This window comes from Zootermopsis nevadensis, unplaced genomic scaffold, assembly GCF_977971745.1.
Source record: "Zootermopsis nevadensis isolate Lab colony 2312 unplaced genomic scaffold, Znev_1.0 Znev_ptg000029l, whole genome shotgun sequence".
NCBI lineage: Eukaryota > Metazoa > Arthropoda > Insecta > Blattodea > Termopsidae > Zootermopsis > Zootermopsis nevadensis.
The window spans coordinates 2,955,791-2,981,633 of NW_028259161.1; the positions used below are offsets into that span (position 1 = coordinate 2,955,791).

At 35.1% G+C, this 25,843-nt stretch overlaps 1 protein-coding gene and 1 long non-coding RNA gene across 4 annotated transcripts; one reads left to right on the plus strand and one right to left on the minus strand.

The window, feature by feature from the left end:
* Positions 1–51: 51 nt before the first annotated feature.
* LOC110827392 (uncharacterized) lies at positions 52–3,057 on the plus strand. 2 transcript variants are annotated; one of them, XR_002542308.2, is made up of 2 exons: positions 52–204; positions 2,538–3,057. It is a non-coding gene; the product is annotated as an uncharacterized LOC110827392 (long non-coding RNA). The 2 variants fall into 2 exon arrangements; XR_002542309.2 differs by lacking the exon at positions 52–204 and adding an exon at positions 313–825.
* l(3)76BDm (trafficking protein particle complex subunit 8 homolog l(3)76BDm) lies at positions 3,050–25,842 on the minus strand. Of its 2 annotated transcripts, none has more exons than XM_022058997.2 (22): positions 25,531–25,842; positions 25,288–25,449; positions 25,035–25,148; positions 22,947–23,275; positions 21,853–22,122; positions 20,863–21,075; positions 20,428–20,537; positions 18,188–18,436; positions 17,189–17,468; positions 15,146–15,331; positions 14,866–15,056; positions 12,907–13,034; positions 11,013–11,218; positions 10,267–10,509; positions 9,365–9,675; positions 8,286–8,430; positions 7,840–7,933; positions 7,381–7,446; positions 6,719–6,981; positions 5,496–5,776; positions 4,992–5,078; positions 3,050–4,311 (listed from the first exon to the last, which is right to left on the minus strand). In XM_022058997.2, the coding sequence occupies exons 1-22, from the start codon at positions 25,685–25,687 to the stop codon at positions 4,032–4,034; spliced, it is 4,365 nt and encodes a 1,454-aa protein (XP_021914689.1). In that variant the 5' UTR covers positions 25,688–25,842; the 3' UTR covers positions 3,050–4,031. The 2 variants fall into 2 exon arrangements, with proteins under 2 accessions (XP_021914689.1, XP_021914688.1); XM_022058996.2 differs by having other exon boundaries at positions 6,719–6,984.
* Position 25,843: the final 1 nt, after the last annotated feature.

The window sequence follows — 25,843 nt, forward strand, 5'->3', positions numbered from 1 at the left end:
TACAGCCCGCCACGGAAAACTCGGAAACGAGGCACATTTCTTGCACCCCCCTCTACAGTTCATTGAGCGTTTTCGTGGATGCGTAACAGATGGCGGAACTTCTGTGTAAACGCAATTGTGGTGGCCATTGTGCGTCTTTAACATATATTAAAACCGTGCTTTTTGTAACATATGAACGGAAATATGCCCAAAACAAACTGAATGGTAATAAATGACGCTACTATTACACTCAATTTATGTAAAATGTCGTATTTATGGTATAAGTTTACTGTTTTACTACATAATTTGATACGTATAACACTAAATGATGTATTATAGCTAATTACACTTTCAGAGTTTTGTTATTCTTGATCAAAAGATGGTGTAGGAATTGTTTCGCATTACTTCAGTATGATCGAGAGATCGAATATGTTATTTCGATATTTGCCATCTAGTAACTGCAATTAGAAGTAAAAAAAAACAACTTGCTGTGGATCTTTTTGAAGTGATATACGTAAGGTCTACATCAAGAACTGCCTTGTATTATTACTTTTGGTTCATAACGGTCCAATATCACCCTTACTTTATATGAAGTTTAAATCAGACTTTTTGGTCTGATTACTGGACAGTGGCTTTCCATCGAGTTTGTCTTCCTCTATGGCAGTATCCAGGGTCATAACCCATTACCTTGAGGTGGGGGATCACCATGTACAAGGATGGATTCTTGTGGACAGTGTCGAGATCGAGTGGAATAAGCAGCTTTGGCAATACAAATTGTGAAAACTGACAGAAAAGCTGCAGTTACTCAGCTGGTCTAGAAATCCTCTCCTTTCATAGGACCTGAAAGTAATTAAGTTGTGTTATCTCAGGCCCATTCTGATCCACCTGAATACATTTCACACCTTCACACCTCTTTTCTCCAAGATACATTCTAATATTATTATCCCTTCTATGTCCAATCTCGAAAGTACTGTAGTCTCAGTTTTTTGAACAGGCCAAATTAGACCTACTTCAGAAAAATTACAATAATCATTTTTATTAACACACAAAATTAGCTGGCTTCAAATAAATGATTTTTCTTTTTGAACTGCTTATCAATAATAAAATTGAAAATTTCTGTCTTCTGGGTTGTTGCACTGTGCAGTATGGTAGTTGTTTACTAACATTTTAGAGGTCATACTGCCTCCGTCAGGGCACCCTGATGGCGGAGGCAGTATGACGTCTGAAATGTTGGTAAACATCTACCATACTACACAGTGCAACAAGCCAGAAATCTTCATGCTCACCGCTGTGAAAACCTCAAATAATACAATAATAGAATTTCTTTCATGACTATTAAATATTTATGCGCACAGTCATATATAATATTTATCCATAATCATTCACAGAAACTATACAGTTACATGCTAATTGCATGGTTACCATTTTATAAATGTAAACACATTCTTCAAAAAAAAAAAAGACAAACATAAGAGGGAAGTTTTCTATCTACTTAAACATGAAAAATGGTTTAACAAATAGATATGATATGATTCTTAGCCTAATAACAATATATACAATTTAACAACAAATATGGTATGGAAATATTAAGTTCCTAATACATTCTGTTCTTATATATCCCTTATAGACTAATTACTTATGCAAATATTACAAGATATACAAAGGCAGCAATTCTATTGGTTTTGTTATTTATTTATGTATTTACAGGCATAATCACCAACATGTGATACAGATTTATCACCACCATCAATAATATGTAGAAGTACACTCTCTATACTCAGAGTCATCCAGTTCCACATGAAACTAAATGGGAACTAGACACAAAGTACAATAAATGCAAAACAATCCAAAATAGTGAATGATTTGACAGTAACAGTGTCATGACATGTCATATATTCATACTTCAACTTTTATGTCTTAACAACTGGCTAGGTCTGAACTGGTTTTCTTACTGATCAAATAACAAAGTAAATAAGAAAAACCTGGATTTAACATAAATCTGTCTTTATAATAAAATTTCTCTTGTACTATGAAGAAAGTGAAAACTAACTGAAATCTAGCTATAACAAATAGCCTGCCTAATATTGTAACTGGAAAAAAACCTTAAGAATTTAAAGGAAAATAGTTCGCTGCAATATATACATATATTTATTGTTCAGATAATTCTGTTCTGCATTGTGCTCCCTGGAATTTATAACTGTTACAGTGAATATTATTGTGACAAAAATAGATAAGAATAAAAACCCAACTATTGGCAAAATATGCACTATAACAGACTACTAAAGAAGCAAAAGAGGAAAGAAATAAAATCTGAAAATGTGTGATTTTCAATAAGAATAACAGTACACACTAAGTAGCACAAATTCTTTGTTAATTTCATTTGGTTTCTACTACTCAGAATTAGGAAATAAAAACCCCAAGAAAGTTTATCCTGGTACTGTTACCAACACATCAAGTACTGAGATACTTTGGATTATGTTTTACAGTAACTTTGCAGTATACATGTAACCATTTGTTTTAAAACTTTTTTATAATCTCTTTTCTCTTCATTGCTGCAGGAAATACAGTTAGCTGAACATTCAGCATGAAGTTTCAGCAGTCCACCAAGCTGGGATGCTGAAAGCTGAGCATGTATAAATGAAACCAGCCTGAAAAGTACACAAGCAATTAAGAAAGGGTGTTAATGTGGACATTAAACTGTGTAGTAAATCAAGAGACACTATTCACTACCCTGTTATTACTCCATATTAAATGTTCTAAATTACATTATTGTTGCTGTTGTAATTATTATTATTATTTGTATCCAATAAGACTACAGCATAAAATATAAGGAATAAGAGCAATTCTATACCAAGTGTAATTGCATGGTTTATATAGTTTTCAGGCCATATCTTGATTTAGTGACTACTATTATGAATTTAAGTAACACCATTACACAAAGAGGCAGTTGTGTAAAGGTATTTAATTGTTTTCTGGCATTTTATAATTAATGACAATCATATGTAGAAATTTAATTATCATAACATGTATTATTTCATCATTATAATATAATACAAATGAAACAACTGCAAAAACTAATGGCATGTTTATTTAATGTTTACATTTTATCCCCCTTCATACCATTTTCCTCTCATCCCTTACACAATCATAATCAATTTTCATATGAAATGTGACAGTATAAATAAGAATGGAAGACACATTTCACTGCAATATTTTGTATACATGACAGTTTATCAGAACATTATATGACAATTTTACATGCTGCATAGAAGTTGCTAATAAGATAAGGCAGAGAGGAATAAATGTGATTAAAAATGTAAAAATGACAATCCACACAATTCTCTTGCAGTCATCTGTTGAATGTGGCAAAAGGTTTCATAATGACACAGTACAATTATTTGTATAATCACAAAATGTAAATGGTGTTTTGTTAATGCAGAACAGAAGAATGTGTATAAATTATTTATAATTCTTTGGACTAAGACATACTTACAAAGTACCACAAGTAAACTTCATCACCCTGCTCACACAACAGCAATTCCCCCCTTCTTACAGTAAAAGAAAACAATTGCTTCATACAGTAAGGATTCCATATACAGAGAGGTAACTAATGCTTCATACGCAGTACTTTGTGATTATGAAAGCAGAGACCAGAAACTGATTTTTTGCAAATTCACGATTTCCAAAAACTGACTTGCATAAGTTCAGTTTAACAAATTCAAATTTATTTCAATCATGATCTAAAAATTCCAGTTTGTTCTGTTAAACTGGGGTGCAGTAAATACTCTGTTATTTTGTTTAACTTTCAATATTGGCCACTCCTTAATACCTCCAGAAATGAATAAAATTTGAAGTAATATATTTATATCATTTATCAGACACTCATCCATTATAATCAAAGTGGTCGATCACAGTTTTATGACTTCACATCAAGTCACAGTATCACATAATCACACAGATGAGCAACTTACTGGTGAAAATAAGAGCTGATGAAATGCACTAGCTTCATGCTAGGCATATGATAAGAGTTCAAATATTATAACTAAAGCAGACTATAACCCACTAGAGGGAGCACTACTGACTACAAATGCTGATTCTATGTGCCATCTCTGTGAAACTGCGTCTGCTTCAGGTGCTCCTGGAGACCTGCACAACACTTCCAAGCGACTTCCAAGGTCATATGTCCCTGGAGACCCTATTGCAGCAGATAAATATATCTTTCCAGATGTATGTGGTCCCAATTCTAGCCATGTCCCAGCTAACCCCACCCACCGGAATGAACTGGATGAATGTGGTGAATACAACTGGTTTTTATTGGCTGCAGAAGCAGAACTGAAAAGAAGAAGAAGCAAAAATAGAAAGTTGTAAGTGGACTGAAGGCAGTTGTGTACAATTGTTCCTTCAGCATACTTTGCAGATTCTAGCACTATAAGTAATTTAACCATTTAGTAGTTTCTGATAAAATATTTCAAACTTCACGTCGTCTGTGTGATTTATCTCAAAAAGATGTGTGTTCCATCTATGGAATTTCCATTGAAGTACACAGTTATAATGTAAATTGTCACAAGTCAAAAACAGAGCTTTATGTATATTCTGTTGCTTGTATTGCATTCATGGCAATTAAAAATGCATGCATAGTGTAAAAAGGTTAGAGTATTTTGTTTTGATAATCACGAACAAACAAATTTTTAATAAATAATCAATAGATTTTTGGCAGAAATAAAAAAAATAAAACTGGATAACAACATATTAATCTCAGTAATGGAAGCTACTTCTAATCTTACAGATGAAAGTGGGGCGAATAAATGAAGCAAACTTGATTTCTTGCTCTTCTCTACCATGTATAAGCTAGGTAGACAAAATATATTTAATCTCATAACATTATTCTTCTGGATGAGGGCAAATTTCAATCTAGAGCTCTGAAAACAGGACCAATTGATTAAAGAAATAACAATGCTCTGAACTTCAATCAGAAGGTACATTAGGAACAAAAGAAGTGATTGAATACTTACCTACTGTTCCCCAAAGTGTTCACTTTGACCACAAGGCATCTGTCAGAACAGTTCTGTAGTGTGAGCATAACAGGCGTCACACAGAGTCTAAAAATACAAAATATTATTTTAGAAAATATCAAAAGATATAATTATGTGTTACCAATTTTTTCAAAACAAAGTGAAGAATTTTAACATTTTGACACTCATCCAAACTGACAGTAAAAAAAAGGAAGTCAACTTGTTTATATGCTTATGCACAATGTCATGAAGTCATACAGAGGGTTGGAAACAGCTCCACTATTCATACACATTTTATGTTTCAATAATATATAACATAGTAAATAACATAACACTATGTAAGATTTGAGGTTTTCACAGCGGTCACAGAGGTCATACTGCCTCCGTCATCGCCCTGATGACGGAGGCAGTATGACCTCTGAAACGTTAGTTAACTTCGACCAGACTACACAGCGCAACAACCCAGAAGACAGAAATCTTCAACATAACACTAGCACTACCTACCTGGACTTCTTGAAGTCATGTATGACTTGGGATGCATGCCAAACATTGTAAGTGACTAGTTTCTGAAGAATTTCTATAGGTGCATATTTTTCTGAAGCCCCAGGGCTGTTAGATGAGGTATCATGTGGGTGAAATATTCTAAGAGGTCCCATTAATTCTTGTTGTTGCAATGGTCCAGTAGGTTCCAGAGGCCATGTTATGGGTGTCCCTATTTTTTCCACCACAAGATGGTGTTGGCCAATGGCTGATCGTTTCTTGCCTCCACCATCAGTCACACATGCCTGTAACATGCAACATAAGATATGGATTAAACAAAATTACTAATTTGTCTCATGTTATGACACTTTGTAAGCAGAATAGGTTATAGATAATCAAATTATGGGGTGGTATGAATGAATTGTGAAAAAACTGAAATTGTAATCCTTCTGTTATTTAGCTATGCTGTTATTACTGCAGAGTATATATCATGTTGAATATATAAAATTACCTGCATAGTAAAAGGATGTGGAAGAAAGCAGATATTAACTTATTTTTAAGGTACTATTTTAACATTAAACTTGAAACACCTTGAACATAACGCATATTTACTGACCATAATACAGCAATGTTTGTTTTATCAGTATCACAAGTTATTTCCTCATATGAAATTATTTAACATGATGGCGCAGTGACCACGTGGTCTGAGGCATGGTCTTCGTGCGCCTGGCTGCAGTGACCGTGGGTTCGAGTCCCACTCAAGGCATGGATGTTTGTCCGTGTCTCCTCTTACAGTCGGGTGGGTAAAGACTGGCCACAGAAGGCAAGGTGAAACCACCGTGGTACTTTCACAAGAAAACCCCAAAAGGGGTCACAATGGTCAAGCTTGACCATAGAAGAAACTTCTTCTAATTATTTAACATACATGTAAAGGAAGCAACACTAAAGAAATACAACTTATAGCTACATGCCACTTTACAAAATCCACTTACCCAACCTTGCATACTTCATGCAATATAGTCACAACCAGTTTACACTATCTCACCAAAGAAGTATTGTGATTAGGAGGGGGGGGGGGGAACCTAAAGGCTATATTTGCAGTCTGAGAACCACTACATTCATTTAAACATTATGTGAAGGTTATAAATGATGAAGATTTATTTTTATTTCCCTCTTTAGTCACATCTAATGGCCAACACTAATCTGAGGCTCAGATCCACGCTGCATAGTAGTTACTCATGAATTACCTTCCACCTCAGTATAATAGTTGCTTCAACTTTAAGAGCTGCGTCCATGTCCTTAACAGATGAATCTTTATTAATTTCACTGCCAGTATTGGAGACTGAAGGGTCGGGCAGATATGCTGACATGTCAGGACCATCTGCTGAAATCTTTGTACTTCCAGCAAAATGACGATTGAAGAAATCAATGTAAGGACTTTCACTCAAAGATCCTGTAGCTTTTCGATTCTGGTTCAACGTTACATCAGAGAAAATATTTCTCTTAGCACCTGCTAAAAAGAATGGAGATCCATTCAGTAGCTTTTTAGTATATTAAATATCTTGTGAGCACATAAAACAAACATAAATAAATACCATGTTAAACAGATAAATGTTTAGGTTCCTTGGGATTCTATAATAAGGAGATAATAATAATATAATAAATAACACTGTTTCAGATGACATAAATAAAAACAATCAGTTATCAACACTTGCTGCAGTAATAGAAATATGAGAAAAAAGTAAAACTTATTTCTTGAAAATTCTGTGATATCCTCATTCTTACCATTATCTTAACATTTTGACTATATTGAATTAGGTAACATGTTTATGCTGATATTATAAATACTCTCAAAAAGTCTAGCAAGGAACTTTACAAATCAAAGGGTAAAAATAAATGTGAAACCCACCATCTTCTTCTTGTCTCTGAGCCACAGCCACAAAATGAACCATTTCCTGAGCTTGGAGTCTCACATCTAGGAGTACAGAAACAAGTCTTAAAACAACAAAGTATATCAATGTTTTTTTTAAGTGCTGCAGAAATTTGAGAGATGACTCTTTTTTCTTAAAATTTAAATTTTTCAATGTCTTTTATTGAAGAAAGATCTGAGAACAAATATTTAAACTCTTTCCACATAAGAACAATCTGACATAATCTGTTCCGTTTTCTGTGTTATTATGCCACCTGTTTCTGGTATCTTAAACTGTATACACAACAACCATAGTATCATAAATATTTCACTGCATACAAATCTGTGATATTCAATGTTTTGATGTTGTTGAGGTACAGACTGTGTTAAAACTGGAATACCTCATAACTGGATTTTAAATGGCTAAATTTATAATTCAATTATGAAACTACAACCAACCTTCAGGTACCACAACGTTTTTTGATAGCTGCCAGACTTGACTTGCTAGTGAAATCTGGAGTAGAGATATCTCTGTCATTAACTGATCATGAACCTGAAAACGAGGAACAGTAACAATCTGTACAATTTATTCAGGACTTACATTTTCACAGAGATATTTGATAAAACCACTGATATTACACATTTAAGGACAACAAGAAGAAATAAATTTAAATGTTACACTACAGAATTTTAATCAGTAACAAATAAAATATCAAGAACTATAAAGAATGTAAGATTGAAAATAATCCATTTGTAATATATTAGATAAGAGCATACTTTCCAGTCTTGTTTTAAATAAGAATATTCTTGTTTTGAATGAAATGAATCAAGCTCTGCATGCAGCCATGAAACAAAAAAAATTGGGTAAACCATTTGACCAATGACTGAAAAAAAAGTCTTGCAACCTGATTGCAATTTTTGACACAAAGTGTGAAGTTCAAAATCTCCTGCATTCCATTCCATACTGCCGCACTGCTTCTCAGTGCTGTAGTTGTGAGCTGGATTGAGCTTAACACAGTCAGTTGCCATGAATGCCTTACAAGACGGTACCTGCAAAAAATAAATATTACTTTAACTAGAACAAAAAAAGAGATACATACAATTTTATGGAATACTTCCTTTCATTCAGTTCAGAACCTTTCAAATTCCTTCTCCTAGCTGAAGGTGTAGATTAATACAAAATATATAAACTACAATTTTTCATGTTTTTTTATGTAAGTGTGAAACTTGGTCTCTTAGTCAAAGAGAAAAAGAGACCAAGGGTGAAAATAAAATGCTGAGAACAAAATGTAAATGAACAGATGAGAAAAATTACACAGTGAGGAATTTCATAATTTGTATTATTTTCTAAATGTTATTAGGCTAAGACGAGCGGGGAATGTAACATGCATGAGGGATCTAAGAAATGCATAGAAGTTTTAGTTTGAAAATTTGAGGGGAAGAGACCACTTATGAGATTTGGCATAGATGAGACAATGTTAAAATGGACCTAAAAGTAGGTAGGGCTGGATTCAATTGTCTCAGAACGCTGCTGAGTGGCAGACTCTTGTGAATACAGTAATAAACTTGTGGGTTTTAGAAAATGTGGATAATTTATTGGCCAGCTGAGCAATGATAATCTGCTCAAGACGCTCCTTGGAGTTAGGTGGATATATGAAATTTTGTTCATATAGACATTCTCAATAGGAATGAAATGGGTAGGGCATATGGTACACATGGATGGGCAAGAGGTGTGCAGCAAATATTGGTCAGGAAGCCTGAAGGGAAGAGACCGCTGGGGAGACCTAGACATAGATGGGAGGATAATACCAAGCAAGATCTGTGGGAGATAGGAATTGAAGGTGACTAAATTTTGCTGGCCCAGGACAGGGACTGGTGGAGGGCTTTGGTTAATTTGGTAATGAACCTTCAGGTTACCTAAGCCATCTAGTTAGTTACTGACATTCTCAATAGTCTAGTACAGAAGCTTTACATTTATTCATACCTAGGGTTACTATTGCTGTTTGCATTTTCATAGTAGAATAACATTTCAATGCTTGTGATTCCTTTTGTGTCTGGAGCACGAAGCCACATGGGTACTGCATGAGTCTGTCCTGGAAATAGATGAGCTACCACATGTGTTACTTGATGTACACCAGGCTGCTGTGGTAAGGGTTGTCCGAGTGAGAATAATTCTGGAGTTGTTGATGCCACATACAGTGCTGTTAATGCTGCGTTTCCGGTGTTTTGGAACTCCAGTGTTACCCGTTGCAGCTCTCCACAAAGCATTTCAGAGTTGAGATCTCTAAAAATGACCTTGAACATGAAAAACAAGTAATGACTTCTCCCCTGCAGCATGTAGATTGATTAAGTTGTTGGTAAAAATAACTGTGTGAAGTATTAGTTTTATTACACTGGCCAATCATATTTTGTATAATTTCCTTATTTCACAAAAGTGATTCATTCATTGAAAGTCAGCAACTAAGTAAAAATTTGTCTGAAAATTAATTTCCCATCAGTTTACAGACAATAATACTTAGAGACATGCTGACATGAGGCAATCATCATAATCAACATCAAGCTGTCATGAAGCTGGAAGGCTCTGCTGTCTAACAGTCTCTTCAACAGCCATTCTTCAGTTCTTGTTCTTCTAGACAGTCCATATTATGCAGTTAATTCTGGGAGTTTATACATATCCTTTACTATGTTCTGCAAAATTCTGGTCAATGCCAGTAGTGACTCATGACCAACTGTACAAGTGAGGCCAGGGCCAACACATCTATAACACCCCCTCAATGTTCACATTAAAAATGTTTATTTTGTTAAGCCCCTGATAGGCAGAATTTATTTGTGTGTTTACTGAAATAATGTATGCAACAAATTTGATGTTAAGCTAATGTAATTTACCTGCAACAGAGGTGCTGATTTAACAACACTGATCTCCAGTCTCCTATCATGCAGATCCTGGGACCCTCTGACTTTTGGTATTGGTTTCCTGAGAGTAAACACTTGCTTTCCTGGAACTGATATTGTGTGTTGTGTAATGTTAGAAGGCTCTGCACATTGCTGTGCAGCTGAATTGGACATCTGATAAGCAATCCCCAAGATCTGCATTTCTCCTTCTGATCTGGGAGTAACACACAATATCACCTGTAAAAGTAGAAATGACACATTACAACAGAAATCACAACACCTTTTGGCTCAAGTATACTGTACCTAATCTTCATTAAATGAATGTCAGTCTGTTTTTCTTTTAATCTCAAAGTTTTGCATCAGATTTCTTTACACTGTGATAGATATTACTGAGAACACTGTGTAATAATACAAGTATGAATATAACATTAACATTGCACTTTGAGTGTACTGAACCCTGCCATACTTTGAGGCTCTGTCCATTCTTGAAAGCAATTTTATATTTACTGTTGGTTTGCTGAGTCAATTACAACTTCACCAGAGTCCATTTAGCCATTACTTTTCAGGATTCTTTCCAAGCTACCATGGTAATACCAAGAAATTCTTCAATTAAACCTGTGAGATCATCCCCTGTGACAATAATGTGGGTAGGGATTTGGGTGGATTGAGTTCTCATAATGGAGGTTAGACAGGGAGGTGAAGCACATATGTACAACTTGTATAGGTAAATATGTTCATACTTCCTGAATGCAATCTGGTTTGAGCACAACAGATTCAAGATGCTGTGTCAGAACAGGACCATCAGCTGTTTCTGGCACCATCTCATTATCTATGAGCTGTGATGTGACTTCACTAGATTTTTTGAACCTCCACAACAGATGAACATCATGAAGAGGTAATGAAATATGTAAAGGATTTTGCAGCATCACACAGACAGTTACAGGTTCTGTAACATCAATAAGCACAGTGATTCATAAATCATAAGAAATGTTTTACAGGAACAAGAGTGTCTAGTGTCATATGAAAAGCAAAATGGAAGCTATGTAGATAGGTCATTAAAGAAACTAGATTGAAACTGGCTGTATACAGTTCATTACACATTTATATTCAATTATTATTTAATGGTGTTACATCAGCTGCAAGGTTATATCTTTGGCGCTTGATATGAAAAGCTTGCATCAATAGGAATTACATTTGAATTAAGCCCATATTACCAAGCAACAAAGACAATCCTATCGAATGAGATGAGAGGATAACTGTATATGATAAACAGGTTAATTTATTGATTCTTAAGTCATTCATTGATGCTGTTTCAACTGCAGAGATTGCTCTGTGTCAAACGAGTTAGGAAGATGAGTGAGGAGATAAGAATTTGGAGGAGGCAGGAGTGGAGAATTTCAAGGTACTATCTTGACATTTTCCTGGATACCTTTGGTACTTTGTTTATATAGGGAGTACATTAATGACAGAACTACATATCTATGAAATATAACTTAAATTATGACAAAGGAAAAATACCAAATCCCTTATCTGCAATAGATTGAGGTCTCATCAAAAAGTTTCCAAACATCCAAGGCTGGCACTCGATGTAGAATGATGTAACCCGCTCATTGCATTAGTAAAAGTACTATCAGTTTGACATCCCACATCACAGATGTAAAATATACTATGCACATGTAACACAACTCATCAATAAAGATAAACATGAATTTACATAACTTGTCAGGGCATGCCAAAGTTCAATGTGTCAAAACAAATTTGAAGTCCAAACCATATAAGTATCATGTGCATGCCCCACAAACAGGGCTGAGATAACCATTCATTCAAATAAATTTCAACCCAATCACCTCATTATATTATGGTATCTATTACTATAGACGATAAACGCAGAGTCTAATCTTCTAAATGCTGACTTGAGAAAGAGGTTAAGAAACTGAGTATTAATGCATATATGATGGAGAATAAATATCACATGTAGTTACATTTATATGTACTGATTTTCAATATTATAATTACAAAAATTAATGAACAAGGTTTTCTTCCATTCCTTGTCTCTTCCATCTGAACTACATGCCCTGCATGCTGTCATTACTCTAACAATAAAACTTAGAATTCCTCATTACACAATATCCTAAATTGCCTATTAACTTCATACCTGCAACATTCAAAATTATTTATTATGTTTGCCAAGAACACAACTGATTCACCTTCATGGACAGAACTCAAACTTTAAAACAACGCTCCTTTAGGGCATGCAAGGAGTGTATATGACACAGAGTGTAACCCTCAAATAACAGAGGAAGAAATATTGAAAACTAGATATTTATGTCATAAGAATACCATACTTTGTTTTGAAATATGTTTAATTTATTTTCTCCCTTCTCAGTTCAAGCAAATTCTGCAGCAAAGTCTGTACAGGTAAATACTTATCAGATTCATCTTCTATTAAGAATGGCCTAAAATAAGGAAATACCTTATTGCCACTGATTTAAACTTTGCCTTAGAATATACCATCAGGATGGCCCAAGAAAAAAAGACAAAAACAAAGACTCACTTCATAGAACTCGCATCATTATCTTACTGTTATGACAATCATTCTTTCTTATCATATACACTCACAGTGCTGTGTCATACCTCCCACAATTCCAGTAGGCCTGGTTGTGTTGTTTGTAGTACTGGAGTATAGCTGAACTGTTGGTTTGAAGATCATTGGTAATAAACCTTGAGCCTCAGCAACCAAGAGTTCTTCTAACTTGGACCACCTATACATAAGAATACATCAACATGGGTGAGTTCATGCGTTTATCAGAAAATTTCTCAAGTTGTAAGAATACCACATCAAATTGATATTAATAAAAAGAAAATGTTTAGTGTGAAACAAAAAATGTAACTGGAACACTCTGCTTCAGTATACATTTTATTTTCATAGAAATATGTAAGCGGAATGTATCTGAGAAAATATTCTGACACAAGTAAAAAATAATTAAACTCAAGATTTGAGTTTTTCATGGTAATGAAGATGTCGCTGCTGTTCTTCTGGGTAGTAACATTAAGTGAACTCGCAGGTAGATATCTACAAGTAGGCAGCACCAACAGTTAACCTCAACTGTTGATAAAATATATGCAGATAATGACCTACTAATTAATGGCAGGGGGCAGAATTGTTTTTGAGAAGCTAACAATTATTCATTTTAATTATCCACAAAAATGGAATTCTATCCATAACAAAAACACAGGCAGTGTAAACAAACTCAATTTCAAATGTTTCTAAATATAAAAATAACAGGATCAATTTATACTTTCTCAACAGTTTGATTCAGATTCCTAAAGAGCTAGATATATTTCTTTCACTCTGAAAACTTACACTATCTGCCTGAGGTGTATTCCACAGCTTGGTGAGTATTTCTTGTAACAAATATATGCCAGGATATGCAGCACATTTAATAGGGTTACAATGAACTGACAGGGATAAGTTTTCAACAGACGTGTAGAAAAGCAAGTTTTACATTTAGTACTTCCATTAATAAAATCCATTATTTATGTAGTGAAAGTGTTAAGATAAATGTTTCTAATTGGCTACTATATCAGTCAAAATTTAAACAAACAACAGCAAACGACAGGGACACAGGCTGCCTGTTGTGTATGGTTAAAGATAAACTTATAAAGCACTGTTAGTAGTATCTTGATGACTAACATCTCAGTTTTCAATAACTAGTTGCTACTTCTCAGTTCAAAATATTTTGTCTTCCCATCTGATTTCTAAGAACCTGAAAATTAAAGTATACAAAACAACAATTTTGCCTGTTGTTTTGTATGGGTGTGAAAGATGGTCTCTAATTCTGAGGAACACAGATTGCAGGTGTTTCAGAATAGGGTGTTGAGGGGAATATTTGGGCCTAGGAGAGAAGACAATGGGGTCTGGAGAAAACTACATAATGACAAACTTAAAAATTTGTACTCCTCCCCCAGTATTGTCAGGGTGATTAAGTCAAGAAGAATGAGATGGGCAGGGCATGTAGCATGAATGGATGGGACAAGAGGTGTGCACCAGTTATTGGTTGGGAAGCCTGAGGGAAAGAGACCGCTGGTGAGACCTAGACGTAGATGGGAGGATAATGTCAGGCGGGATCTATGGGAGACAGGAGCTGAAGGAGACTGGATTTTGTTGGCCCAGGACAGGGTCCAGTGGGGGGCTTTGGTTAATTCGGTGATGAACCTTTGGGTTTGGTAAGCCATCTAGTTAGTTAGTTTCTTTGGAAAATAAATATTTGGGCCTTAACAGTTATAAATGTAACTGGTGGTAGAAACTGTCTTCTCTCTCTAGCAGTGGAAGGTTATGAAAGTCAACATACTGTGCTGGGCAAAAGAAAAATATGGATATATATATATATATATATATATATATATATATATATATATATATATGAAAAATGTAATCAATTCTGTAAATGTGTGAAAGAGAAAAAACCTATTGTATAATTTACCATTCTGCTGAAACTCCAATGGCTGTGTCTATATTAATGTGTGGTATTACATAGGTTTTATTTTACTTTGATTATATAATGCAATTGAATTATAATAAAAATATCTCACCTGATGTCAGTTTCACCCATAGTAACATCTGAAAATGTGATGCCTGTTGCAGGTATAACATTTGAGGCCCCATCTTGAAAAGGCAGGGGAGGAAGTGATCCTAGCAGCACTTGGATAGCACTACCATCAACCAAGGGCAGTGGAAGAACAGGAAGCGCATTTCCCAAAGAACGTTCCTCAGTATTCAGTTGCTGGGACATACAGAAAATATAGACAATTTTCTTTTGTGCACACACATCAAATAAAATGTACAACACCGACATAAATCATGCCAACATACCTGCTGTGTTGTGAGGAATTCCCGAAGAAATGCTGCTTGCTGAGTGGCAGACTGCCGACTGGAAGGAGTCAGGAGGTGAGCAAATGCTTTTGCTGCTTCCGAAATCTGCTTCAAATTTGCAGCCTGGCGACCAATTGTAAAGTGTATGTGATCTTCTGCTAAACTCCAGTTCTTGTTCTCATATACCTGCACAAAAATTATATATTTTAACTTTCCTATTAATAAAGAATATATAATTTTTGTGTCAGCCAAGATTTACCTGCTAGAATGTGGATACCAATGACATATTTAATCTGTGCGAAAATAAAAGCACATTTCTTTACTGATGAAATAAAATTTGTTTCTAAAGCATTATCTTCCAATATCTATTTTTTTGCATGGAATTTCACAAAACAAAATACCGATGCCATGCTATTCTGTATATTAGGTGGCAGAACTGTTCTATCCATGACAGCAAAAGGTTATATGATAAATTTAGGGGCAAACATTAAGTGAGGGTACTATTAACACATGAAACAGTCCTCTTCATCCTGTCAAACAATATTTTTTCAAAATTTCTTTAGAATATATCATCTGGGAAGTCAAAGATAAACATGAATGACTGGAATTGACTGGAACACACCAGCTTCTGCTCTATCCTGATGACATTAATGTACTGGATAAAAACATAGACAGAATAAAGAAAAACATAGAAACCTGTTACACATTAGTGTGGAGGTCAGCCTAGAAATAAATGCAGAGAAATGGGAAATATAAGTTCATGTGTCATCACCAGAAAGCAAGACAAAATCATAATATAAAGGTAGCTAATAAATCCTTTGAAAATGTGGCAAAGTTCAAATATTTTGGAATGACAGAAACAAATCCAATTTAGATTCATGACATATTTCAGAGGAGATTAAATACTGGAAATGCCTGATATTTCTGTCTCATATCTAAAACCTGAACACTAAAACATAAATCTATAATTTTAAATACTATTTTATTTGAATGTAGTACTTGGTCTCTCACTTGAAACAGAAAAAATGAAGATTGTGCATGTTTCAGAACAGAGTGGTCATGAGAATATTTCATCTTAAGAGGGGAAGAAATAGATGATGGAGAAAGTTATATAACTGGGGGGGGTTTTCAAAATTTGTATCTTCACCAAATAAGAGAGTGATCAAATCAAAAAGGATGAGACAGATGGTGCATGCAACACAAATAGGGAAGACAACAAATTCATAAACAAAGTTAGTTGAAAACATGAAAGGAAGATGCAACTTGGAAGACCCAGGTAAAGGTGGCAGGATAATACTGACAGGAATATTAAAAAATTGGTTTAAGGACATGGTAGACTGGATTCAATTGGTTCAGGATAAGATCCAGTGGTGCACTCCTCTGAGTTTTAGAAAAGGCAGGAAATTTCTTTGCCAAATGAACAAGAATCAGCTTCTTAAGAAAGACCAAGCTCCACTGAGATACATAGCAGAAATATGGTCAAATTTTATTTGGAAATATACAGTGGTCAGGACAAACTGTGTGTTACACATCCATTAGGAGAGGTGAGTTCAGAGGGGTGGTATAGGTAGCAGGTAAGAAAGCATATACTGCCCACACTATAAATATTATTTCCCAGAAGAAACATTTTGTAGCTCGCTGTCTCAAGTTGTTTTTGGCTTATATAACACACACACTTGTTTTCCTTCTACCTGCAAGCTAGTAACATAGGCAAAGTGCACTTTGGTCCTGACCCCACACCCACCCACACACACACAAAAGGTATACCAAAAAAATGTATACACACATTCAATTAATTTGCGTGACTCAAAACTCAATTGACCCATCATTTTGTGTACCTGAATCATGGGAAAAGATACTGCAATGACACCTGTTAAGTGTAGACCACACTAGGCTCCCCTTGTAAACAGAACACATGGAGATCAATAACACAGTTAAAATTCCATATTTTAATGCATACATATCTTTTTGGTACACTCTGTATAATGTGTGTGTGTGGGTAAAAGATGGAAAGAGAGAGGAATGAAGACAGAGCCTATTTACCTGATAAGCCTGTTTATAGCATCTAAGTGAGTGTCTGCGTTGTCCGGCCTTGGAGAAACGGTGTCCAGCAAGAACTATGTGAAATGCATATTTACGCATCATATGTGGTCTTGTTGCCTTTAGGAAGCAGTATGATGCTTGTTCCAATAAGAGAGCACTTCGAAGGTCAGAGTCCTCACTTGTCATGCGAATGAACTGCTTTGCAGCCTCACCATAAAGGCTGAGGCCTTTCAGACATTCAGTGCTGAGCAGTGTCGCTCTTGTAGCAAACTGGGGCATCCTGAATCAAACAAATTAATATCGCATCCAAAATCAATTCTTATTTAATTAAATATCACACTTCCTTTTCAATTTGTCACCAATAAAGTACAAATGAACAAAAGTGGGTTAGAATAAAAGGATTTCCAAATGTGTGAGATTCTGTATTTCATGTGTGTAATATGAACTGAAATGTTCCTATTAAAGAAAACAGAACTGGCAAAAGAACAAGGAATCCAAGGTTTCAAGGCAAGCCAGGAATGGATGGTAAACAATTCGTATATTAGAAAAAACACATTTCTCCCAGCAACTTCTGAATGTATGATGAGAAAGTATTGTATTTTCAAAAGTACCAAATATGAGCACACATTCACATACACTGGCTGATAACAGTCTTCAGAAGTGCAGCATATCCAATGAGCTAGATGCCACAGAGAATGATTAAATATAAGGCAGCAATTCTAACCACATTAGCTCACAGGATTATAAAATTCAGAGTGTCAGAAAACATCAAGGAAAACAAGAAAGGCAGAAAAACACAGAAAAGTCTCTCTGTATAACTAATATGAAGATGATTTAAAATCAAAATCAAGCAGGATGATCAGACTGCATTATATTTAAACCTATTCGCTTAGTCTTTTATCAATAATAATGACAAATATTAATGTTAAAACACTGTATTTTAACTATCACTTGCTTCCAGTAACCTGAACTTCTAATAGTACCTTAATGGCAACTTACTTGCATGAGTTGAGGTATGTGATAATTCCTTCATCCATGTATCCCTGAGCTTTCTGGGTTACTTCACCTCGCATGAAAGCTGACAATGCTGCCATTTCTAATGCACCAGCATAGTACAGCCAAGCTTGGTCAGCATTAAAGTCTCGCTTAGCTGCATGATAAGCTTGGAATGCTAATGAATAGTCACCAAACATAAAATACAGGTCACCAAGTCTTCTTAGCTGAAGTTCAGGAGCATCACTAGAGTAGCTAGAGAAAATAATAAAATGGTAAAATTAGATAATGTTTAAGTATACACAGGAGATGAAAAGAAACCCACCTAATAGTAATAAACTATTAAAGATTCAAAGATATAACCCAGTCCTGTAATTTCATCCTCCTAAGCCACCAGTCCTAATTATTATCTTATGGAATTTCACAGACTGTAACCACAATTATGTGTGATTTGAATTGATATACCTTAGTGCCACAGTGACATCTTCAGAAAAACAAACATATGAAAATAACTCTAAGATGAGTTTCTACACAACTCTGATCTCCATTAATTGTTTACAGATAACTTCTAATAAACCCTTAGAAGCTGAAAATTAAATAGATAATACTTAATAATTCAGCCCATACCTCAAAGAAAACACAACACTTCACCATTACAAGTTCCATCCATCCAATGGCATTACAGCCTGAGCCAGGCCTTGGCCTCCTCCCATATGGGAGGTTTCCTAGTCTTTGAAGTCTGCTAATGTGAGTAGTGACAAGCCCACTGCCCCAGCACAATTTCTACTCAATCCTGATTTGTCTGCTAGAGCCATCTAGTAGAGAATCAGGAAAGAGATGGGTGAGAAAAGGCTTGTAAGGTTCTTTTACATGCCATAATTATATGACAATTGACAGCCGCCTTTACTTCCCCTCCAAAGAAAGTTGTGTTATAGATTTTTATCATCCTTAAAAGTCACTAACCTCAGCTGGGTTTGAACGAGCGAACCTTGGGTCCAATGCCTAGCACACTAACCACTAGTCCACCAAGGGGAACTGCCATTAAAAGTTCCTGATTCTTAAAGCAGGTGGGATATAGAGTCATCACTTAGATTCAAGGAGTTAAACTTGATTTGTGGCAATTTCCCATGGAAATGTTTCTACTGAAACTAATCTCTGGTTATCATCCTCACAAAAACTGATTTATGGTAATTCACCTTCACACAGGTTTCTATCACCAGCCTTCCATAGCTTAAGCCCAGTGGTCTACTACAGTCTCATTGTAAAATATCCTCAAAGATCTTTGTCCATCTGGTTGTTAATGCAGAATCGGAAGCAGAGTTCCTAAGCTGGGCATTCCAGTCAGCTATGTACTTTTCAATGAATTTCATAACTAGCTGTATATTTAATTCCTTCAGTATGTCTAAATTCCAAGTTACAGTTCAAGTTACAGTCCAAGTATACCCTGTTACTCCCCTCATAAACATAATATCTGCTGTTATGATTTTGATTTCACCGTATATCTGCACACAGTCCAATTTTTAAGTCAAAACAGACCATCATGTGAACGTCCTGTAATTTGTAATTCTTGGGAGATGGCTGTCTTCTGGGCTGTTGCGCCATGTAGTCTGGTAGAAGTTTACCAACATTTCAGAAGTACACTGGTAAACTTCTACCAGACTACATGGCGCAACAATCCAGATGACAGCCATCTACACACTCACAACCATGAACACCTCAAATCCTACATTGTAATTCATGTATGAATCTGAACCAAACTGGGTTTGAACACTTGATTTATTGTTCTCATTGCCCTGTTTTAATTCAGAATTTTTTCAGTAATGTATCACAGATTTCTACTGAATCTTAATATCTGGTAATTGACCTTTGGTGTGTTTCAAAAGAACTTTGATCTCTAATAATTAATCCTAGCTTTGGTATATTTTGGCCTCTGATAATACCTATTTAGTGGGTTTCTGTAAAATTTTGATCCTGGAACAGTTCAAACTGAATGCTGATATCTGGTAATCTCCCTTCGAAAAATTTCAATGGATTCATTGCATAGCTGTATTTATTTCTTAATTAACAGCATATGTTACTTAGTATGAGATTAAAAGAGATTATATCACCATAAATTTTAAAGGATGGAAGGAAAATTGGGACATTTCAAGATTATATTTTAGCACTTACATGTTGTTATCATCATTATTGTTAATAATAACAACAATAAAAATGCACACACACATAAAAACAGGAATATTACTCACATTACTGCATTAACTTGTGTACTGGAACCAGGCATACCAGGCTTATTACTACCAAACCAGCGTTTTGTAGCACTAAGAAATGACCTGCTAACACCCTTTTTGTTAGATATCTGGAAGAAGAAGAAAAAAAACATCATCATTATACTTATCATTATCACAATCATTGCAGTTGTTTGTTTAATGGTTGATGACACCTTTGTCAAATGCAAAGGTTACATAGAGTAATTTCAAGGCAATATCGCAGCCCATGCCTGTAGGGACAGAAGAAATTAATGAAAAACCCATTTGGTCTATTAATAATATTTACAAAAGTGTTACCCTAAAACCTTAATACTTCTTTCCCAACATTGTCTCTTTTAGGCATTTTGTTACATACATCAGTAATTGTAACTACTGTCTTACAACATTACCGAAGCAAGATTTTATGATACTTACCAGATCATTGAGTTGCTGAATCTGTTTTTCCACATGTGGTAACAAGGCTTTTACACAGAATTCCTGAACAAGCATTCTCAAGTGATCCAAATCACTTGTAGTAAGGTAAGCACCATGCTGTGTTGCAGTGGAAGTCTGATTTCCCTGTCCTACCCAGACATTGGCATTGATGTGACTCGTAGCAGAAATCACATCATTGTTAGGAACATGGTTCTATGAACATAAACATACTATAATTAAACTTTCTCAGTAAAACAGCCCGAAGAATAAGAAACACACAGCAACTCCCTTTGATAAAAAAAAATTTAAACAACACTGAAGATAGAATTAGAAAGTTACTCAAAAATTTTGGTATGTACCTATAAGTCCACACACTGTTATAACCCACAAAACCAATATAGACATCATCACTGCTGTGAGAATCTCAAATTGCATATTTTTAATATCCATCTTCAGTGTTTCTCACTTAAAATTATCCTGCTATATTAGATCAACATGAACCAAAATTAAATTTATTCTGTTACATACAGTGTATCCTCTATTATAAAATGCCAACCAAATCCATTAAGTAATATCATAGGTAAAACATGTGGCCAAATAGATGGATGGACTGATGAAATTTCTCCTATATGAATTGATCTCATGCAGTTTTTGAACCCAAGAACCAAAAGCTTGGTCTGCAGTCATATAAGTTTTTCTTAATTTACTTACAGGATGCTGATAATCACTTAAGGATTCAGAAGGATGTGGAAGGTAGCAGTTATACCATATTTTAAGGTACTTATTTACCTGAAGGAAGACAGGAAAATAATAAATATTCCAGTATAAAAAAATATGTTGTTGAAATGAAACTGTAGATCATTCTGATGTGATGTCTTATTTACTAATCCATTGTCAATAAAAGTAAATGTAATTTGGCCATGCATCAGTGGCAGAGAACATACTTACTTATACAAATTTTGCTACACAGTTCACTTAACAAAATCATACCTTATCTGAACTGGCAAGAACAAAATTCTGTGGGTCAGCATCTGGGCTAAGGGGATGATGTTCAACAGTAATAGGTGCTGCATTCTCTCCTGCTTCCTGTGCCACTTCTAATGCTGACATTATCACTGGACCAACTCCTGGCCTCAACACATTATTTACTTCTGAAGTTTCACCATCGCAGCTGCCATCTGTGATGACATGGGTTGGCATTCCAGTCACACCACCAATCTCAGCAGGGGTACGGGGACTACTGTCTTGATCATTTGCCTCCTAAAAATTATAATGTGAAGATGTTATACCACTCCCCATATACATGTGGTCCAACCAATGGACTTCACACAAATCTGGTTTATCATTCCCATAAGACCGTGCATAACGATATTCCTATGACTAGGCACATTGCTGTGATGAAGAATATGAGGCAGATTCACTGTCATGTTCCAGCCTATAAAAGAAACTATTAGAAGTGCAGTTACATGTACCCCAGTTTCATTCAAACTCTCATATTGAAGGAAAAATCTCACCTGACAAGACCAGGACTATTTGCATTTAGCTTACACAGACACATTTCAAAAGAGAAAGAACAATAATATTCAGACTAGCTATTTCAGGTCTCTAGTTTACAATAAATAAGCTGCCCTGTCTTTAACATTTCAAATTCAAGGGTTCCACAATCCATAAAATGAATAAATTCTCTAACTCTCTAGTAATTGAACCAGGGTTCAATGACATCAATAACAAAGCTCCCACTGAACAGAATCCTATACCAATTTCAAGACTCATAACTTATTTCCCTGAGGATGATACTGACATTATCCTCCTAACCCCTTCTAGGATTTCCAAGTTAGCATTTTCTAAGAGGTTTTAAATATATATTCTCTGTACCCACACAACATGTTCATCTAACTGTAACCTACTCGATTACAGTGCCCCAGGTGAACAGCATAATTATGTTTAACATTACATAAAATCCTCAATTCTCCAGATAAGGAATGATTAGCATTGGTATATAAACATTTGTCTTGGAACGCTTCCTGGTTTCATACCCCCATCAAAGCATAAAAACTGCCCTTCATATGTTGTTAAATCCATACTTGGTTATCAACTTGACGAATTAGGAACTGGCTCCATGGATCAGGAAGGTGGTTCTGGTCTTCACTCTGTCCAGGTGGGCGAGAATTCATTTGAAGGAAGTAGCAGTTGTTATCTCCATATGTCTGTTTTAGAACATTAAATGTTGTTTCAGCTTTATCATTGTCACCATCCACAGCATCATGCACCAGGACATAATACCGTAGAACACCCGGGCCAAACCATTTTGGAAGTTTTGCTGGTGTTATATTTTGTAGCTGCTGTAGCTGCAGACCCATGTGTTGTACAGTTTCTACAGGATTATTTTCTGCAGATGACACTACTAGAATACCTGAATACCTGAGTTAAGGGAAGATGTATAATGATGGTAAAATATAAAAATGACCTACATAATTAAAGTATACCTATTAAATAAAATAATTTCAAAATTTCTGTAAATCAATATTAAACTTGAATACGGGGCCATCCACTATTTACGTTATTCTTCAGTACAAACAATTTTAAGTTCCATTTAGCATTATCTCCCTTTTCAGCTGTACTGGATTGGCATAAAAACAACAAAATTCTGACCAGGTATTTTCATTTATCCCATTACATCATGGGTTCTCAACCTTTCCAGCTAGGGCCACATTCACACTTTCTTATCAATTCATGGGCCATAAGGTTACAGGCTAAATAAGGAGAGTTCAATGAAACTTCAAGGCAATTCATTGGATAAATATGAATGGGGTGGGCACCTAACTGACCCTTGCTGCTTGACTAATAATCGATCTACTGTGCACCCCTATTCTCGTCAATCTGCTAGTAGCCCCATACATCCCATGAAGTAAAGTATCTTGCAAATCAGAATCTCAGCTTCCCAAAGTGGTATGTCAGAACTGCTGGCTCCCTGCTGAAAGAAATCAACTTTCAGATGGAGGCTCTGTAATCGGAATCCCCTTTATGGGAGACCAAGGGTTTAATTAAAGTTAACTAGCAAATTTCATTTTGGTTACAACAACATACTTGCCTATGTAATAAATTAATATCAAGACCAATGACATATATAGAATCAGAAAGAACACATCTGAAAAACATGTGTATAATCTTTTCAGTGCTTTTTCTCCTTCTTAAAAGTTTCAAAACTCATTTAAAAACTTGAAGGAACCTCTCCTAATCCCCACTACCATGATACCTAGTTTCAAAAAGTATATGTCCTTCACAGCAATGCAATCCTGGCACTATGCTAGATTTAACAAATGGATTAAGCCAATAAACTCACATTACATTTTGACAAAACAAATTTCATGAAATTTTGTACTAACAACAGAACTTGTGTAAATCTAAATATAGGGTATGATGATAAAATAATCGAGGAAATAGAAACAACTAAATTTCTTGGGCCACAAATTGACAACAAATTAAACTGAAAAACATATTTAATACATTATCCATAAACTAAGTTTGGCTTGTTTTGCTATGAGGACAGTTGCAGCAGTCATGGAAATTCAACAGACAGCAAAAAAGTATTTCACATTCAAAAGATAGTCATTATATTAATGGTAGGCACTAAAAGGAGAGCCTCATGTAGGGAATCATTTAAGCAGTTTAATATTCTTCCACTACTGAGTGAATTCTTGCTCTCACTATTATCATTTGTAGTGGATAACATGGAAAAATTTCAAACACATACAGATATCCACAATATTAGAACAAGATACAGATATAACCTTCGTGTGCCAAATTCTAACCCCAGTAAATATCAAAAAGGCGTATTAAGTTATTCAATAATCTTCCACCTACTATCAAAAGTTTAATCATGATATAAAAATGTTTAAGACAGCACTAAAAGAGTATCTCCTATCTCACTCCTTCTACTCAATAGAAGAATTTTTAATACTGTAGTTCCAAAAATCTGTAAATAGCTGTTATAACTATGTATTTATAGTTGTACTAGAAACAAGTATTGTATTTTTGCTATGACCTGTTCTTCATCATTGGCTTAGGCCTATGAAGGATCTATGGAATGTAAATAAATTCTACTCTATTCTACGTAATATCTGAATTTTTTAATTTTCAATTAATTGATTCCTTTCTGTAACAAAGGATACAAGCAATATAATGCTTTGTAAATTCATGATCTGAAGGAAATTGCACCTGAAGGAATGTCTCTCTCCAGGCTTCAAACCAAGGGACTGAGGCTGGAATGTCAACAGTCTGACCACCTGATAAATTACATTTAAATATTAGTAAAGTAGCACATTTTCTACAATCCTATAGCATCATATAGTAACTGAATGACACTAACCACATATACACAGAACAAAAAGCACATAACTATGAAGTACTATGAATGTGACAAACCAATTTGTTGACTGGTATTTCTATCACTTCCTGACAAACTGACAGATTCATTGAGTAACTTCCTGGCAAGTGTCGCTTGTGGTGGTCGAGAGTTAACATCCAACATTGTAACACGTAAATTCCGAACAGCCACTGACGTTCCAGATGGTTCACGAAAATGAGCTACAACAATAACAGTAAAATTAACGTAAACAATGGCCACAATTAAGGTTAGGTTTGTTATACGATGGTTTAGAAACATACCTTCTGTACTGAGCTTGCAAAATGGCTGTATCATTTCGACAAAGGATAGGTTATTCTTCTGACATGTTTGATCCACCAGTTGGCTGCACATTACAGCTACCATAGGAGAAAATGCATTTTGTATAAATTCGTGGGGTGTCAACTTACACTGAGCCATTATGATAACGACTCTAAATCTATGCCCTATAACACACACTAAGCATTAAAACGAACAATATATACAATTAACATGACCGTTTAATAGCAAAATATACGACCTATTATTTTCCAAAGACATTAATCCACAACCAATTTCATTTTACAATCATCTCTC